Genomic DNA, 20,477 nt, shown 5'->3' on the forward strand with positions numbered 1-20,477 from the left:
CGATGTAGCAACACTCCGCGCATGATTTACAGTAAAAAAAATAAAAATAAAAACATTTTATTAAAAAAAATAAAAATAAAAACATTTTATTAAAAAAAATTAAAATAAAAACATTGTTTATATTGTTAAAAACATTGAAAATGTTTTAAAAACATTCAGAATGTTTTTAAAAACATTCTGGTCAATTAAATTTGCGTTTTTGTGGTTTTTTTAAAAAGCGATTAATTTGTAATTAAATTAATGGTTTTTACTTTCGTCCAACACGGAAATGTTGGACGAAAGTCAAAAGTAATTAAAAGTGACGTATGTGTTGGCGTAAGAATCACTTTTTTCCTTCCGCTCTTCCTAAAGCCAACAAACTATAGAACTATATATATATATATATATATATATATATATATATATATATATATATATATATATATATATATATATATATATATATATATATATATATATATATATATATATATATATAAAGAGAAAGGATATCTTTAAATTATTGAGTAATTTCTTTTTGTTCTTCTTGTTGGTAATCAATTATGATTAAGCTCTCCATACAGGAGACAGAAAAAAAACCTTAGTCGCCCATTTATTTAAACCTCTGAACCAAATTAGCAAAATGGAAAAAGTTAAACATTCCTTTTGCTATAAGATTATGTCTAAAAATTGAACTTGAAAAACAAAGCATGTTAAAAAATTCTGCAAGTGTTCTGATATAGTACTATATGAAAATGTCCAGATAAAAAAATAATTTAGTTGAAAAAAAATCCAGATAAAAAATAAATTATAAACAAATCACGAACCATCAGATGAAGGTGGTCTGGGAAACTCTGTAAATAATAATAATTTAAAATTTTTAAATTTTTTTGAAATTAAGTTCAGTATAGGGGTTTTTTTTATAAGGGCCTACTAGCAATATATATTTTTTGACAAATATAACAAACAAACAATGTAAGACTAAATTACTACACAATATACAAATGCTCAAATAAGTAAACAACCTCGATAGATTCTGATATTAAATTTGCATGCTATTATATACTAATATATTTATATTATCAGAATTAAAATGGTAACTTTCTTATTGGATAAGAATAGTTTTTATATATAATAAGAGTTACAATCACAATTGTTAGTACAACATGACAAATTAACGTTTCCATACAGTATGAATTGATATATAACTAAATCAAAGATAGTTTAATTTTTTATTAAAAATTTATTTTAAATTGGTGTTTATACATCTAATTGTGCTTTTAATGGTCATATACTAAAAATATAGTAGAATAAAGGAAAACTGTTCCAAAATTTATGCCAAATAAAAACTGAAAAATTGTTACAAAAATCAAAACAACACCAAAAAAACCAAAAAAACGCCAAAAAAACCAAAAAAACACGTTTTTTTGACCCAAAAAAACATCAAAGGAAAAAAACGCGTTTTTTTGCAACTCTAGGCTTGATGATAAGTCATTTTGACTTCTACTTGCCCCAGTCAGCTTGTAATTATATATATTTGTTTAAATTTTATAGATAACATTGTAAAATGTGTGAAATGACGAAAAAAAATTAACAAAAAAAAAAATATATATATATAACTTTGTGAGAAAAGTCTTACAAAGAATTCATAAAACAAAATTGTTTGTTCAAATTTCTGATCCTATATAGTTTAAGTAAAAGTGACCGACTTAAAAAAAGTGACCGAAAATACACTAACTTATTATAAATAATAATAATTTAAATACTTCTATTCATTCAAATTATTAGATGTTAAGATAAAAGTCATGTAACAAGACAATATTCATGATGAAACAAAGAATGCTTTCATAACACTTGTTAAAGTACGCATGCGCAGCTTGTTAAGCGCCTAAATGCTGTTGCCAGTATCTTGGGGTTTATTTCTTTCTTTTGTTATATACAATATAAATTTGCATATTATTAGAAGAAAGTTCAGTACATTTTATTGAATTATAATTTAAAAAATTGCTTTGTTGGTTTTTGATTGACGAAACCGTAACTAAAGTAATATTTTAATCACAAAGTAATTTAGCAAAAAGTTATACTCAGCAAGTTATTAGGCAATGTAAACGAATAGTTTCTTTTCCCTTCAATGTAATAGTAGTTTTTAATTTATGAATACTATTATTGATAGGTTGAAGTTACGTGTAAATGCTTAAAAATAGCTTTCTTTGTAAATGATTACTGGTTTTACTGATTAACTAAGTTTTTTTCGTAACTCTTTTGTAACGCAGGCTTTATAATAGAAAATGGTAGGAGAAAAAGAAGAGGATGAAAATCAAGCCCATAGCGATGATGACGAAGAAGAATATGTTGTTGAAAAAATCCTAAAACATAAAGTAAATAAAAATAACGAGATATTATACTTTTTAAAATGGAAAGGTTATCCTCTTGAAGATAATACTTGGGAACCTGCTTCAAATCTTAATTGTCCTGAATTAATAGCTGAATATGAAAGAGAATTAAATGAAAAAAAGAGAAAATCTTCAAATAGGGTAAGCTTTGATGTTGAACGCAAAGAACAAAAAGCAGACAAGAAAACTGAAAAGCCAGTACCAGATGAAAAAAAGAAACAAACTAAAAGAAAACAGACTGATGAAGGGTATGTTTCTCTCTCTCTCTCTCTCTCTCTCTCTCTCTCTATATATATATATATATATATATATATATATATATATATATATATATATATATATATATATATATATATATATATATATATATATATATAGTATTTAGATAACAAATTGTTACCTTATTTTTGTTACATTATTTTATGCAGCGTTTTAAAATTGAAAAGATTTAATAAATTAATAAAAAGATAAAATTAATTATTTAATAAAATAAATGAATTGTACAAGTTTTTCATACAGACAATTTTTTTTTGTTTATATTGAATAGTATTGTTATATCAAGCAAGCTTTGTAATCATACATTAATTTGAAATTCATTTTGATTTAAAAATTAGGACTTACTTATGTTTTAAGAATAATAAATGGCTAAGATTAAAATTTAATACAAAGTTAAGATCAAATATGATTTATAATTTATTATTCAATATTAAATTTTGTAACCAAAAATTGTATATAGATAAGTATACATTTTTTTATTAGTATATCTGTTTTTTCTTATCTGCTAGTAATATCTGTTTGTACTTAACATTTGATCACAGTCTGCTTTATGTGTAAAACAGATATTAAATGTATCAATGTCAATGTATACAAGAATTTAATTTTAAGAATTTAATTTATTTAACAAATTATTAAATTGTTATGCAAAACAATATCAGGCCTTGTTATGGGATTTTATTGTGTAACAAAAACATGTAACAAAATTTAACTTTAACACTTCTTTGATATTTACATTGTTAAGAGTTAATTTACATTGTTAAGAGTTAATTGCATTATTGACATATTTTAAAGTACTGAATTGTAATTAAATATAATTTTTGACCGCTTTAAAAGTCATTTAAATTAATAAAACAAAAGTTTTTTTTTTGTTATAATTCACCTCCCCAAGGCCGAGAAGACCACTACAGATGAGGAGGCTACTTGTGGTTATAACCCTCTCTCAACTCTATAACTCCAAAACATGAACCTTGACAAACAAGGCCACTGCGCTGAGAAACAAGTTGAGCGCGGTACTACCAGAGACATGGTGGGAATTGAACTCGGAATCTCTCACTTATGAAGCGAGCGCTCTACCACCACACCACTACCGCATAAATTACTTATGAAATCTAAATTGGGTATTTGAAAAAGATTATATATTTTTATAATTAATTTCTTAAAACAATCTTATTCTTAACATAATTTTTTGTTTCTTCATCACAACTTTTTATTGCTTTATTTTTAACTTATTATCTCAAAGTTTATTGCTTTGCAAATTATTACAAATTTATAGAGAGATTTTTGTTACCAATAAGATATTTGTAAACAAAATTTATGTTCATAAATAAATTCAAAAGAACTTTAATTATATTGAATTAATAAGAAACAAAAAATTTTAAATACATTTGTGAAAAAAATTCTTTTAAACAAAAACACTTCTCCCTTTTTTAAAAGAAAAAAAAACTATATAATATTATTAAATATATTCAAAGTATATATACTATTAAAATATATTAAAGTATATATTAACTTGCTTTCACATATTTTAATCTACAATAAAGAAGAGGGAAAAAAATTTATGTTTTGCGTAATAAATTAGTTAGCAAGAAAAATATTTCTTTTTATGATAAATATGTTGAAACTATTTTACATTCCTTCAAAACTAAATTAAAATTTTTAAAATCATATTTAATACAAAGTTTTTTTAAAAAAAATTATTTAAAATAATCGCAGTTGTGATTAAATGCTTTTTTTTCCTGATAAATGTCATTAAAATGATATTAAAAGATAAATCCCCTCTATAATTAAATCCCCTCTTTTGTACTAACACAACCCCTCCCCAGAGGGGTTGCGTTATTACAAAAGAAGGAGTTTCAAATTTAAAAGTCCAAGGAAACAAGATCACCACTTTTAATTTGTGGGTTGTAAAAAATAAAATATTCACATATCTTATTTAGTATTCATTGGCTAACTGTAAACCAATTGTTTCAAAATCTAATCAATTCATCTAATCATTCATCAAATCAAGCTTTCAAAATTTAATAATCAATTGATAACTAAAACGCTAGTATAATGTATGCTTAAAGATAACATTTTTGAACTTTCTAACTCTTAATGGAAAGCATAAGTAGTTAAAAGTAGAACATTCTATGAAAAGGTAAAATAATCAATAATGTTATAATTAAACTGTTTCAAAATAAATGATAACTAAATACTGTTAAAAAAGCAAATGTTCAAATGTTTTGATAAATTTCTTAATAATCTTTTGGATTTATATTAACAAAAATTACAAAGTTATTGTGTTACTAAACTTTTTAAAATATGATCTTTAGAGTGTATAGTGTGAATACATAACTTCTCTCACTGAAACATTTTTAGCATTGAAAAAAGCATAAGTTACCTTAACTTGAACTAATATCTCATATTAGCTAAAGTTCGACATAACAGGGATTCACTTTGGGCAAACATTCATTAAGTCAAATCATTTTCCTTGGTTCCTTGGAGGTTTGAATTATTGGTAACAGTACTTTTAATTATTTCTTTATGTAAATATTATCAATTGGTCACATTTCAGATTACTTATTTCTCAAATTTTTGTAATATTTGAAACAAGTGTTTTTTATAATACTTTTTTTGTTGTTGCAGTAAGTTGGTTATTTTTTCGAAAAAATATTTTGCAATCTGATTTTTTTTTTTTTTTGCCTTTTATAATAAATAGAAAAAGACCCTTCTAAGATTCTAACCAAAGGATTCTTTCGTAGCCTAAAGGACTAGCATGTCCATAGTAAATTTCATTTGATAGCTTTACGCAAATGGGTTGTAATTCTTGTATAGCTGATTCTGCATTTTTTTATCTCAAAAACTTAAGGTGCTCCTTAGTTTTTCAAGTTTTCCAGCTTGTTTTGTTTTTAAGGGATTTATCAAAGTAATACCCAAATGTTTTAAACCAATGTTTTGATAATTTTGATAAGACAAATTTTTATTTTTTTAAGAAATCAAATTAAAAAGTAGTCTGATGCTAAGCTACAATATTCTTAGTTTACTAAATCTCATTTTTTTATCTCAGAGGTTAGGTTCTAGGGACTTTTGGAAAATTTTCAATAGTGTCATTAACAAAGGTCTTACATTCTCTAATACATGGGTCTGATTTTATTACCACTCTTAAGGATAAAGCAGAATTATTTGCAAAGAACTTTTTCTGTCCCTTTGTCAATTTGTCCTTTGAATCAAATGGTTGCACTCTGTTTAACTAGAATAACTCCTATCATTCTAGCTAAACAGGTTAACCATTTGTAAGACATCTAAATCTCTGGAAAATATGAGTAGTAAAGCTTGTTTTTATATACAGAACATTAAATATATTAATTGTATTTAAGTATTAAAATAATATTGATTGATGAATTATAACAGTAATACTGATATAAAACAGTTTATTCAAGTGAAATGCCTAATGTTTTTTTTTTTTAATTGAAAAAGTTGACTTAACACAGCTTAAAAATAAGAGTTTAAATCAAAAAAAACATTTAAAAAAAAAAGTTTATTTTTCAATCCTGGCTTGTGGTCCAGACAACATTCCTGTCATAGTCTTACAAAAGTGTTATCCAGAACTCTCTTCAATTATCTTTAAACTGTTTAATTTGTGCTTAACTGAATCTTGTTTTCCTGCCTGATTAAACATTAAATTGAAGCAGCGAGGCAAGGGTATTTGCTCTCGGCATATTATAGGATTTTAATAACTTTTGGCATGATGGTCTACTTCATAAGGTTGCTTCATATGTTGTATCTGGTAAAGTTTCTGAGATATTAAATTATTTCTTTCTAACCGAAGTGTCAAAGCCCAACGCTCTTCTTTGCAGCAACTTCTGGGGTCTCAAAGTTTTATCCTTGGTTCTGTATTGTCTTTTATTTATATTAATGATCTTTCTGAAAATATTAAATTCAAAGTGGATTTATTTGCTTATCTAATCTCTTGTCTCGACTGAAAATCTTCATATATACAGTCTATTGCAAAGTTAGTATCTGCTAAGGTTTCCTTTCTTTATTGTATTTGTCATTTCTTTACTTCCAATTTAATTCTCTACATATATCTTATAGACTTCTCATACTCTATCTTTTCAAAACATGATCATAAAATGTATTGTAAATGTAGTTGTACCTGCTCTATCTGCAAAGCTCGAGCCACTGTTATTGTTGTTAGGTTGTGTCTCTTGCTCTTTTCTGCAAGTACTATCATGGTCGCTGCTCAAATGAGATACCTCTAGTTCCATCAACCAAACTCATTTCTCGCTTGACTCAACAAAAGCAAATTTACTCCCTTTTACTGTTTCTATCTTTTTGTATAAAAACTTTTATTCGTAAAATTTCTTCCTTCTCCATAAATGCTTTGGAACCTATTTGAATCCCATTTTTATGTTTTTCTGGCCATAAACAACTATACCTTCTTAAGTCTTTTGTTGACCATTTTTATATTCTCTTTAACAATAATCTTTGTTTTCCAGTAACTCCCAACTCTATTGTATTTGCTTGCAGCCTTGTTGGGAGTGAGTATTTTTTTTTAATGTTTGCCTGTACTAACGGTTATAAACAAAGTCTTTTTTTATAAGACATTACATAATTTATGTCTTGCTACGTGGTTAGTCAGGGTTATTCAAAACTAATTTCCAATTTCTATATATTGAACTATATAATATAGTATTTAGTTATAAATATTTAATATTATTAAATTTGTGGTTATTTATGTAATAAATTACATCTATATAAGATTGTATTAATCTAGTTTTACTAGTTGTGTACAAAGACTGATAGTCTGCAGAGAGTCAAAGTTTGCAAGTTGCATAAATGGTCTGTATATATATAGGTAGCGCCAAAATATTATCCATTAATTCAATCACTGTTGATGTATACAGTGCAGGTAGTATTTTAGTATGATATCATCAGTAACATTTTACGTACAGCTAAATCTGTATTTATTGTTATATGTGTGTGTATTTGTAAATATGATACTCTCTCATATATGTATATTGTGTGTGTGTGTGTGTGTGTGTGTGTGTGTGTGTGTGTGTGTGTGTCTATATATATATATATATATATATATATATATATATATATATATATATATATTAGGGGCTATTCTAGATCGTTTTTGACAGGTGCCCAAAATAAAAAACGTTTTTATGGCAAATATTACTTTTTCCGTGATAAAACGCTGATTTTCCACTAAATTTCGCCGGAACTAGGAATTACCACTGCCCAAATTTTTATCATTGAATAGTCTCTCTCTCTCTCTCTCTCTCTCTCTCTCTCTCTCTCTCTCTCTCTCTCTCTCTCTCTCTCTCTCTCTCTATATAATATATATATATATATATATATATATATATATATATATATATATATATATATATATATATATATATATATATATATATATATATATATATATATATATATATATATATATATATATATATATATATATATATATATATATATATATATATATATATATAAATATAAATTGTTTTTTAAATCCCAGACATAGTTTGATAGAACGGTTGAATTTTTGTATTTAATATTGTTGAATGATGATTTGTGGTTGTTGTATCTGGTTTTCCACTCACCTTCCGTTAATCCTATATAAACTTTGCTGGGTTGGTTTTTTGCTGCGATGATGCATTTATATATAATATTTTTTGATTTGCACTTACCATTCAGGGATTTAAAAAACATATATATATATATATATATATATATATATATATATATATATATATATATATATATATATATATATATATATATATATATATATATATATATATATATATATACATATACACACACACACGCGCACACCCTATATAAAATTTTTGTATACAATATGTACAAAATATATTTAAAACTTTTAACTTTTATTTACAGTTCATCAAAGAAAAAGAAGAAATCAGAAAAACACTTAAATGGTTTTGATAAAGGAATGGAAGCAGAAGAAATACTTGGAGCTACAGAGACATCTGGAGAAGTTCATTTCTTAATAAAATGGTATAATTAATTTAGTTCAAATTTTAGAATTATTTATAATTTCACTTCTTAAATCTATTCGATGGTCTCTGGTTAATTTCCTAATCTAAAAACATTTAAATCATATTTTATTGTATTATAATATATATAGTAAACATATTTTATTAGCTATTTTATCTGTTAATTGATAATATAAAACCATCTGTTCTGCTTTCAGCTCTCATACTTTTGCTATAACTGTTCTTTTTTTTTCAGGAAATTCTCTTCCATCCTAATCTTTTCTTAACACATACTTTTCTTTAGCTCAAACTAATTAATATTTGTTTGCAACTTCATTGGTAGTAATTTTGTTTTAAAAAAAAGCAAACAGTTGAGCTTATCAAAGATATTATTAAATAGAAGTTGTTTAGCATGGTGGTTATTCATTTTTCATACCACACTTTATTGCAGGCAACTTTTTATTCATCTTAAAGATTATAAAGACGTGTGGACAAATTTCTTTTATTTTTTTCAGGGATGCGGAATTCCAAAAAAGACTCCGGATTTGAAAGTCACAAAAAGATAACTTTATGCTAGTTTTTGGTATCCAGGAGCTCTAAAAACATAAATAAGTTTATGGACTACAAATAGGATAAAAATTAAGACTTTTAGGTTAGAGGAACAATCGTTTTTTGAACCCGGAGTCCTTAGGTATAATGGCGGCAAGGACTCTGGTACTCCAGAACTCCGGACTTAAAAACATTAAGTTTCAATTCATTAAATCTCATGAACTTTTTCTTTATAGCAGATTAAAAAGCAAAAAACATGTTTAGAGCTTCTGGACACTACAGACTTGGAAAAAGTAGAGATATAAAGTCGGAGTCCTTTTGGGACTCTGCATCCCTGAATTTTATTAATTATAAATTATTTCATATATACGTTGATTACAGGAAAGATGTCAATGATGCAGAGCTAGTTCCTTCAAAAATTGCCAATTTGAAGATACCTCAGATGGTTATATCATTTTATGAAGCACGCTTGACCTGGTCCTCAAATAGTAGTAAGTTGTAAAGCTTTTTGCTTTTACAATTTATAAAAGGTTATTTTTAATTCAAAAAATTCAAAATTTAAATAAAAAGTTTTCTTTTTTTTTAAACTTTTTTTGTTTACTTATGTGTTTTATGTTTACTTATGTAATTAGTTAAAATAACTAAGTTTTATGTCTCATAAAAGTAATAAGCTATTTTTTGGTCTCACAAGATGTTGGTTAGCCATCTTTTTTGTTCCACTACACAGTGGTCTTGAATCAACTTTTAATGGATAAAATTCATAACTAAATTAGTATTAGTGCTATATCAACTAAAATTAGCATGAGTACTAATATGATGTCTGTACTTCTTATGAAGGTATTATTTTTTTATTTTGTTGCTATGGATATCTTTATTTTACTCAGCAACAACCTATTTTTAGTATTTACAGATATTTTATGAGTGCTATTATATTCACTAAATTTAGCATGAGTACCAATATGAAATTGCGCTTTTTATAAAAGCGATAATTTTTTTTTATTTTGTTACTTTGGATACTTATATTGCTTAGTTACCTGATAATTTACCTAGTTACAAAGAAGTAAATTGATTTTTGAATAAATTTTATCGGATTTTTGACCCACTAAATATTTAGGTAATTAATGTTTTAGAAATAATAAAAACAAAAAGTACTGCAAGAAAACATTTTCAGTTTTAAATTATATTGAAAATTTATAGAACAATAATATTGTTTGAAGATTGTTTTACTAATTATAAACATCTGAAGAAACTGTTTTGTGATTTGTTCAGTATGATGTTGATTTATGCAGCTATTTAACATAAGGATTACTGGAAACTAGGAGTCTATTTATCGGATCAGTATTGATTGCTCTTCTGGATGTTTTTCAGCTGAAATTTTTACAATAAGACTTAAAGTCTTCATTTCTAGCCTCTTGAGATTCCTCTGACATAAGTTCTATAGGCAATGTAAGGCTTTGAATAATGTCATGTTTATGTATCAATACTTTCGCACAGATTGAGCCATGTAATACCACAGATAAACGGACACATAGTTTAACAGTGTCAAAACAATTCTTGAATTTTAAGCAGTTTAATTCGTATCCTAAAGATAGTGTTATCAAGATGATATAAAATTTGAATATAAGGTTTTGATCAATACCCAGAATTTCAGCTGTTTGCTCATATGCTGCTAAAACACGCCTCAAAGTATTGCCATTGTTACTTGATCCAGAACCACCACTTTTAGGGAAATCAGCAGGTCTAATTTTGTTCATAAAATCAGTCTAAATCTTTTATTTGGTTACAGATACCTTTTCTTTTTTTTCTCTAGATCTTGCTTGTCACTTTCTTGTTTCTTTTTTATATATGAAAAATCATCTCAAAATATTTAATCCATGCATGGAGACTGGAAATACCATATTTGAATTCTCTGTGAGTATAATCTATTTTAAGGATATCAAGACTATTCATATTTTTTGGAGAGACACCACACACTGAACAGCATTGGTATGATTTTTCACATAATATTGTTTGAACTTTTTCAACAATCATTGTAAGTTCAATAAAACAATTCACTTTGATAGAAGATCCGCAAACATCTATAAAAAATAAAACTCAATTTTAATGTACTGATCTTATTTGAGTACATTCCTTGAATTCCGTTTTGTATACAAATTTTAAGGGTCTGCAATAGGCTCTGGGTGATGACTTTTGATTTCTCCAAATAGACACCTTTTCATTGCTATTGTTAAATACAGTTAAATCCAATGGGACTAGACAAGTAATAAATAACAATTCTTCACGTTTTATATCTCTGTTCATGTCAGGTTCTAACAAAACTTGTTTATAAGTATTTTGCCCAGTAGCACCATGAAAACCAGCTATATACGTGAGTGTCATTGATTTTATTGCTTTTTTGTTCAATATTAAATGTCTCAGCACAGGTTTCTGAACTGCATAAATTCTTTGCAAAGTATGAATCATTAAATATTTTAAATAAATGAAAGCTGAATAGTCCTCCTCTTTTATATTTGCAGGATAACATTTCAACTTCGCATCCCGACATTGTAAGTGGGGTTGAAGTTGTATTATTTCTTCTAATCAATTGATAGGAAGCTTTTTTCAGACTGGCATCAATTATTATAGCCAGTGCTTTGTCTATTGAATAATTACTTGTTTTATCTGTATTTATAATATTTTGAAACAATTTCAAATCCAGCAATTATTTGCTTACTTAAGTTTAATATATCTTCAGTAATATTTTGTTTTTGCTATACTAAGATTGTTTTTTGGAGAAAATTATGAATTTCTAAGTTTAATAAAACCAAATCTAAATAATTTTTATAACAAATATTTTTAATTTATCAGTTAAATATTATTATATATATGCCATGTGGATTACTAATTCTTGTAATTAACTTTTATAATAACAAGAATTAGTATAAACTGGTAATAATGTGGATTACTAATTCTTGTAATTAAGTTACTATAAATGTTAGTAATTAAATTTAAAAGTAATTAAATTACTGTTAGTGTTATTAATTCAATTACTAAAAATTACCAAAAATATGTTGTTGCTATGCAAAGTAAGGTTTCCATAGCAACTAAAAAATTTACCTTTATAAGAAGTGTGAATCTCATTTTAATACACATGCCAAATATTCTGCACTTAGCGCAAATAAAAAACTGTTAAAATAACATTATTGTAAAAATAGTTTTATTACTATGCAAAATTAAGTATCATAGGAACCTAATTAAAAATTATATATAACAAACTGTGTCAACTATTAGCTATAGTGCGGCAAAAAATAAATTTCTTTAAGATTTTTTTATCCGTGATTTTCAAAGAATAACTAAAATAATATGCTATGACAAATTTATTTCACATAATTGTTTTTTTATCTCTGATTATTTTAAATTAGCATTGAGTTTTGGCAACGCATTGTTAATTTATTTATTTATTTATTTACAGAGTTGTGTTGTATTTTGTTAGATATAATGCAGCTCATGTCGGTTTAAAATTGATCAATATTTATAAAATATATCAAAATATTTTAAATAAAAAAAATAAGGCTTTTTTATGGAACTTTATTATTGCATAATAATGGGAGTTGAATCACCCACCTTTATACAACAAATAACTTTTCATTAAATTTTCACAAAGTGTTTGAATTCAACCACAACTGTTTTATGAATCAAAAGATTAGTAACTGTTAATTTTTTAACTGAAAATGAAAAGAAGCAACTTTTATATTATTCAAAAAACTGTTGTATCTATTTTTACAACCATATTAAGATATGGTTCAGCTTTTTTAATAATTTTTAAAAATAGTTATAAATGCCAAGTTTCTTTCTATTTAAAAGAAAAATTTAAACTAGTAATCTTATGCAAGTTTAAAATTTAAATTTTTTTCCCATTGCACTGTCTTTGCATTTATTGCACTGTCTTTGCATTAGCCTTTAGAATCGACCTCTAAAATGTTACATACGCATCCATGTAAATATAGTGTAATATAGTAGATCACGAAGATCACATGCATAGCACGGCTTAAATATGGCATCATTGAGTCTTCTAAAATTATTTTGATAACTTTTTTTGATCAATTAACCCTTTCCTGACGCGTGACCCGCACCACGGTGCATAAAATCTGTTTCTAAATGATGTGTGAACCACCTGGCGTCCATCAATAATTTTAAATTTTCCTGAACATCTATAGGGGTTTGAGAAAACATTAAATTTATATCTGAAAAAGGAATAATTTCTTAAGTTGATACTTCAAACCGTTTGTCATTTGCATTTATAGATCGATCAAAAATTAATTTTGAAAAATCGCTAAAAAGCAAACAAGTTATACTGATATGAATGAGATCCTTGATATTTTGTTTGATGATAGTGATGTAGATTGCAATATTGATATTAATCTTGATAACTCTAGTGATTCTGAAAGTATTTTAGATTATGTAAATGAAGAACTACTACCCTTGTCTGAAGTTTTACCAGTTCAAAATTTAGTTTTGCCTTCACCATCCACCACAAATACTCCTAAAAATCAAAATTTCTGCAATGATGTTTCTTTATCTGAGGAGAGAGCAAATAATGACCTGATTATGAATCCCTTGTTCTTTTTAAGGGCAGATTACATTTTCGTCAATATATAAAGGCAAAAGAGCACAATTTGGAATAAAGGTAAATGAGTTGACTACAGCTGATGGTATTACACTTGATTTCCTAGTGTACTGTGGTACTGGGATGTATGATGATGACCAAAATTCAACAATGCCTTCAAGCCAATGTATACCAATATAGCTGATGGGACCATTTCTAAATAAAGGTCATATAGTTTTTGCTGATAATTACTATACAAGCCCTTCTCTTGCCAGCTTACTCTTGTCCAAGAAGACTTATATTTGTGGAACTATTTGCGCAAACCGAAAACACTACAGCAAAAAGATATTAAATGATCAACTTGCAAAAGGGACTGCTGTTTTTTATAAAACTCGCAACGAAGACAATAAAATGTTAGTCTGCAAATATCGTGCAACTAAAGACAAATCAGGTAACAAACAAAAAGTTGTTTACATGCTATCAACATATCACAATCCAGTGATGGTGGAAACAGGAAAATCTGATAAAAATGATAACATTACACTCAAACCATCAATGGTTATACAATGTACATATGGGTGGTGTTGACCGGGTAGACCAGCAATTACATGGAATTCAGGCTCTTCGAAAATCCTTAAATGGTACAAGAAATAGCTTTTCGCTTAATTCTTCAATGTGCTTTAAATTTACAAAAGATTTATACACATAGTACTGGCAAGCACATTTCATACTTGGATTTTTTGTTGAGTAACAAAGTTGATATTTTCACTAACCCCTGAGATCCCTCACAACCTTTGTCTTGTTGTTGGAGAGGATTTTGATAGACTTACTGGCAGGCATTTTCCTTCAATGTTGCCACCAGGCAAGGCAGGCAATAATGATAGGCACCAGAAAAGATGTCGTGTTTGTTATGCAAAGGGCAAACTGGCCGCCAAAGGACATCCCTTGAAAACTGTTTTTGTTTGTAATTTCTGTCCATCACAACCCGGGTTACATCCTGATGAGTATTTTCAAATTTATCATACTGTTTTGGACTATTCCTAAAACGATATTATGTATGTTTACTCATACATAAAATTTCTCAAGCCAAATGTGTATATATTTTGATTTAAGGAAATTTCCAATTTGTTGGTGTCATGGCCTACTATATAACACGGCCGGATTTGTTGCCTTGAACGCAAAAAATTAGTGGGCCGAAAAAACACGAGTTTGAAGTTTACAATGAACCGATTTAACAATCTTAAATTAAACTTTTTTTAATTCAAGTAATACTTTATTTTGCAATGCCAAAAAAGTGTTGTGTTGTTGGTTGTAGAAGTAATTATAAGCGAAAGATTGAAGAATGTTCCAGTAACAGCAACCACGTAACATACAAAACTGTGTTTAGTTTTCCTGATAGCAATCAGTTAGATCTTCGAAATTGTTGGATTAAGTTTGTCAACCGAGCTGATTGGAGCCCCACAGAAAACTCAGTTATATGTATCGATCATTTTGAAGATAAATATTTGAAAAGAGGTAAACGTATAACATTGAATTATTGCGAAAATCCTATACCAACAATTATTACCAACCAAAACATCCTATCAAAGCCATCTTTAATTCAATCAACCTCAGCTTTACGTAAGCCCCCTGCAGTTCGTATATATTCTCATCCTTTTCTCGATGAAACATACGATTTTAGAAAACATGATACAATTAAAAGCATTATAGATCTTAATGAAGGTTTTTGTCCAGCAGGATTTTCATTTAAACTAGTTGATAACCGTGTGTTATTTCTTCGAATTTATTTCGACGACGGGGATGTTACTCCTAACATTGAGAGTATTACTATTGATAAAGACTTACATGTAAAGCTACATATGAAAGGTATCCCAGTTCCATTGCCTAAATGGTTTAGAGAAGGCAGTGTTTGTAAATTGACCAGTGCCAGTATGCTTGTTAATTTTGTTTCTTATATGCATGAAGTTGCAAAGAACGTATCAAAAAGTGTATTATCAGATTTATATAAATTATCTCTTTATAAACCACAAGGACGTCCAATCTACACAAATGAAATCATTAGATTTTCTCTAATGCACAGATATACATCAAAACAGGCTTATACTTTGCTATTAGAAGAGTTTCCACTTCCTTCGTTGTCTTATTTAAAATCACTTTCAAAGGGTGGCATTGATCCATTATCAGGATTATTATTACTTTTGGAAAATGGTAGTATTAGTGCTGACTGTGTTGTTTTAATTGATGAGATGTATTTACAAAAAGGTGTCCAATATCATAGAGGAAGTTTAATTGGTGCTGATGATGATGGTAATTTCTATTCTGGTATAGTTGTGTTCATGGTGGTTAGCTTGAAAGAATCTATCCCCTTTGTAATTAAGGCCTGTCCAGAATTTCAAATTTCTGGTTCTATGATTAGTTCACATATAGAAGAAACGTTAGATACTTTATATAAAGCATCTTTTAATGTACGAGCTATAATAACTGACAATCATGCAACAAATGTTTCAGCATTTAAAATTCTACGTTTAAAGTTTGGTGAACAAGATAATGAAATATATTTTACTTTTATGGGACACCGGGTTTACAATTTATATGACAGTGTTCATTTACTGAAAAACATTAGAAATAATTTATTAAATTCAAAACGGTTTGTATTTCCACCTTTTGATTTTATTGAGTTTGATGATATTATTTATGTTGAAGCTGGAGAAATTTCTTGGAGTTTATTGCATAATGTTTATGAGAAAGATAAATTGTTACCTGCTAACTTAAAAAAAGCTTTCAAATTGTCTGCCCAAACTTTACATCCAGGAAACAACAAACAAAGTGTTCCTTTAGCTGTAAATATTTTTGATGAAACCACCTCTGCTGCAATCATCAGCTATTTTCCAAACGAAACTGCAGCTGCTGGATTTCTAAGGCTTATTAATATTTGGTGGACTATTTCTAATTCAAAGGTAATGTTTAATACAAACAATAGGATTGGTAATGCAGCTATTCCAGGTGACAAAAAGTCACAATTTTTTCGAGTTTTTGCAACATGGATTAATGAGTGGAAAAACTTGCAGTTTCAAAGATGTAATAAGTATACTTTATCTGCTCAAACAACTAATGCATTAATTACAACACTGAAGGGTACTGCAAGTCTGATTGAAGATTTATTTTCAGAAGGATATAAATATGTTTTAACTAGCAGGTTTCAAACTGATCCATTAGAAAGACATTTCAGTAAATATCGACAAATGAGCGGTGGAAGATTTTTAGTCAGTTTACGTGAAGTTCAAAGCTCTGAAAAGATATTATGCATGAAATCCTTAATTAAAGCCAATATCAATTGTTGGACAAGCAATCTTAAACTTGATACAAAAATTGACAAAAATGAACTTTTAATAAAATTGGAAAAATATAGCAATGAAATTCAAGAGAATGAGCTTTGTCATGACTCTTACGAAGTTGCAATCAATATATCTGGTTACATCACGAAAAAGATTGGGGATAAATATAACTGTTCTAACTGTCTGAAATCATTAAGTTTCAATAAAGTCTCAACAGAATATCTGGAAATTCTTTCACGTGGTGGTTTAACAAAACCTTCCAAAGAATTAGCTAACTATGTTTGTAATGGGTTTATAATTCTGGACACTGTAAAGAAAATGTTATTAAAGTATTCCCATGATATAAAAAATGCATCCTTGCTAGCGCTAGAAAAATATCAACCAAGTGATAGTGATTTTATGTGTATAGAACATGAGGAATGGGGAAGGCATTTGGTAAACACAATTATTACCAACATATATTTTAACAATGAGCAACAAATTAAAAATGGAAACATTAGAAAAAATGAAGTTGCTGCCTTTAAAGTTCGACAAACCAAAAAAGACAAATGAATAAACCCATAACAACATAGTATATGTATATTGTTTTTTTGAGAAACAAAAGAAACTTGACTTGATTAATCTTTTTGTAATATATGTAAATGCTTTCAGTAAATGTGTACATTTAAAAATTATGCTAGTTTTACTAACATTTTTGTTAATTTTAGTTGTTTGAACCAATAATTTTAAGACTAAGATTTTGTAGATTAAAATTGATGGCTAAAATAGATAGTTCATTCGGCTTAATGCAATCATGATTTATTATTAGCTAACTGTTTTAGTGTTTGAAGGTTAAGAATTTTGGTAATAGTAATAATTATAGGTAAGAGCAAATTATTTAAATATTATTAATGTCTTTATAGAATTACCTTCAGGTTTTGATTCAAAAGCTAAAAACCTAAAATCGGCCCACTAATTTTTTGCGTTCAAGGCAACACATCCGGCCGTGTTATATAGTAGGCCATGTTGGTGTCTTTACAAAAAGTTAAATATCTTTTGATTAAATTATCAAATTTGTTTAGTTTTTTTTTGTTTGATCACCACTATAAATGCCTATCTTATTAAATATTAAAAACTATATATGTTTATGAATTTATCTGTTAGTATTTAAAATTAAATTAAGAAATTATATACTTTTGTTTATTCAATATGTTGTTTTTTCCATTACGTGACTTTTTTTTCTTCTTTTTTTTTTCTTTTTTTAAATATGAGAGTCTATTCTCTAACAAAAAAAACAAGGTCTCGTTTGTTATATTCTGACAAGTAGTTTTTATTTTATGGCCTTTTAATTGTTCATGATACAAATTCGTTATTTTACGCGCAGTTATATAGATGTTTTTAACTCAGTCGCGAAAGGGTTAAAGATGAGATTAATATAAAAATAACGATTGTGATAATATAAAACATACTTTGTACGCTTTGTAACTTAGCTGCATAGCGTAGTTTTTTTTAATTCATTATTATATTTTTACTCAAAATTCATTTGTTAATGGTTTTGTAAATATTAGGAAAATGGATTTGAAATTTTTGTTTGATTTTGTTCTTTTTTTGTTACCTGTGTGTTTTTTTTTAAAGATCGCGGTGCTGATGACAGTGAAGAATCAAAAAACAACTCGAAAACAGAAGTGGAAGTTGGAAACTAATGATGTAACTAAAGATTTTTAAAGTCAAAGCTATTTTTAGTTTTAATGTTTTTATCGTGGGAACATTCATGCATAGCGTGGTTTAGATCCATTTGAAAAAACGTCGATCGATATTCGACAGTTACCTGAATTCGATTGTTACAAATAATTTGTTTTTCAACAAGCTTTTTTGTGTACTTTTGTTATACTTTAAAAATGGTAATAAACTGTATTCTGAACTTTTCTTAATTGTCAACTTTTGACGTTGTTTGGTCTTCCAACTCTCAACTTTTGAAATCAGTTGGTTTCCACATTTCAGATTTTAGAATATTACATTAAAATGAACCGTTAAAGATCTTTGATTTTACATTTTCTGATTGGTTTATAGGGAACTTTATATTAAAGTCGTCATCGTGTTGATTTTAAGTTATAAATAACTTTTATAAGAAATAAATTCAAGACGTGATTGTTTCTTTTATTTCTTGTTATATTTGATTGTTTCGTTTTCAATAACCACTATTTTTTTGAAAAGGAAATTATAGTTTAAATCAAATAATAGGCGGTAGCTGCGCATAAAAAACGTACTGCACTAATTTAATAATAGACACTAGTTGCGCAAAAAAAAAACGCGGGTCCACTAGCTCCACTAACCTTTTAGACTAATGTTCTAGTTTTTGATTTTAAAACAATTATATTTTTCATTTAGCAAAAAGAGTTTCTAAAAAATAAAATTGTATTTTATAACAAAACGAGATGCGCATTTTATGATATTCTCTGATATATTTCACAAGCCGTTAGCTCTAAAGTAAAAATATCGTTTGCTCTAAAGTAAAATCAGTAAAAGCAAATCGCTATTATACTTATTAGCTCTGAAAGGTTATGAAATGTTTCATGCAACGTGTTATAAATTTCACCTAAATGAGTAATGAATTATAATTATTCGAGTCATACGAGCAGTTTTTTCTCCTTTATTAGGAGCATATCATTTTTCAAGCATTTGTAACCATGAGCGAGATCTCGTGAGAAATAGGACTTCTCTTGAGAAACGAGATATAGAAAATTCTCGCGAGAAGTAGAACGAGACTTGAATATTATATTATTTTCCAAATTAAAAATTATTATAATTTACAAAATGCTTAATATTTTGTTTTCTTAATTAATTAATATTTTGACTTCGTGATTTTAATTAGATTTTAAATTAGATTTTTTTTAAAAATCTAATTAAAAAATTTTAATTAGATTTTAAATATTTTTAATTAGATTTTAAATACATAAACTTTTTGTGTAAAACTTTTTCTGTAGCTTGAAAATGAGTGCCGCAAGTTTTGTAGCTTTTAAATATGGTACAGCATTTTTTTTAGCTTGCAAAATAAGTAATGCAAGTTTTGTAGCTTGCAAATATGGTACGGCATGTTTTAGCTTGCAAAATAGGTACCGCAAGTTTTTTAGCTTGCAAATATATTACAGCAAGTTTTATGGCTTGCAAAATAAGTATCGCAAGTTTTGTGGCTTGCAAATATGGTCCAGCAAGTTTTGTAGCTTAAAAAATGAGTACCACAAGTTTTGTAGCTTGCAAATATGGTACAGGAAGTTTCATTGCTTGCAAACTGAGTACCGAAAAATTTGTAGCTTGCAAATATAATACAGCAAGTTTTGTAGCTTGCAAAATGAGTACCGCAAGTTTTGTAGCTTGTAAATATGGT

The 20,477-nt window shown here is 27.2% G+C and overlaps 1 protein-coding gene across 1 annotated transcript; it reads left to right on the forward strand.

Moving 5' to 3' along the window:
• Positions 1-1,876: 1,876 nt before the first annotated feature.
• Positions 1,877-19,252, forward strand: LOC100212878 (chromobox protein homolog 1). The gene is made up of 5 exons (XM_065809774.1): positions 1,877-2,078; positions 2,253-2,620; positions 8,547-8,666; positions 9,575-9,684; positions 18,728-19,252. The coding sequence occupies exons 2-5, from the start codon at positions 2,268-2,270 to the stop codon at positions 18,793-18,795; spliced, it is 651 nt and encodes a 216-aa protein (XP_065665846.1). The 5' UTR covers positions 1,877-2,078; positions 2,253-2,267; the 3' UTR covers positions 18,796-19,252.
• Positions 19,253-20,477: the final 1,225 nt, after the last annotated feature.

Source organism: Hydra vulgaris, chromosome 11 (genome assembly GCF_038396675.1).
Source record: "Hydra vulgaris chromosome 11, alternate assembly HydraT2T_AEP".
NCBI classification, from domain to species: domain Eukaryota; kingdom Metazoa; phylum Cnidaria; class Hydrozoa; order Anthoathecata; family Hydridae; genus Hydra; species Hydra vulgaris.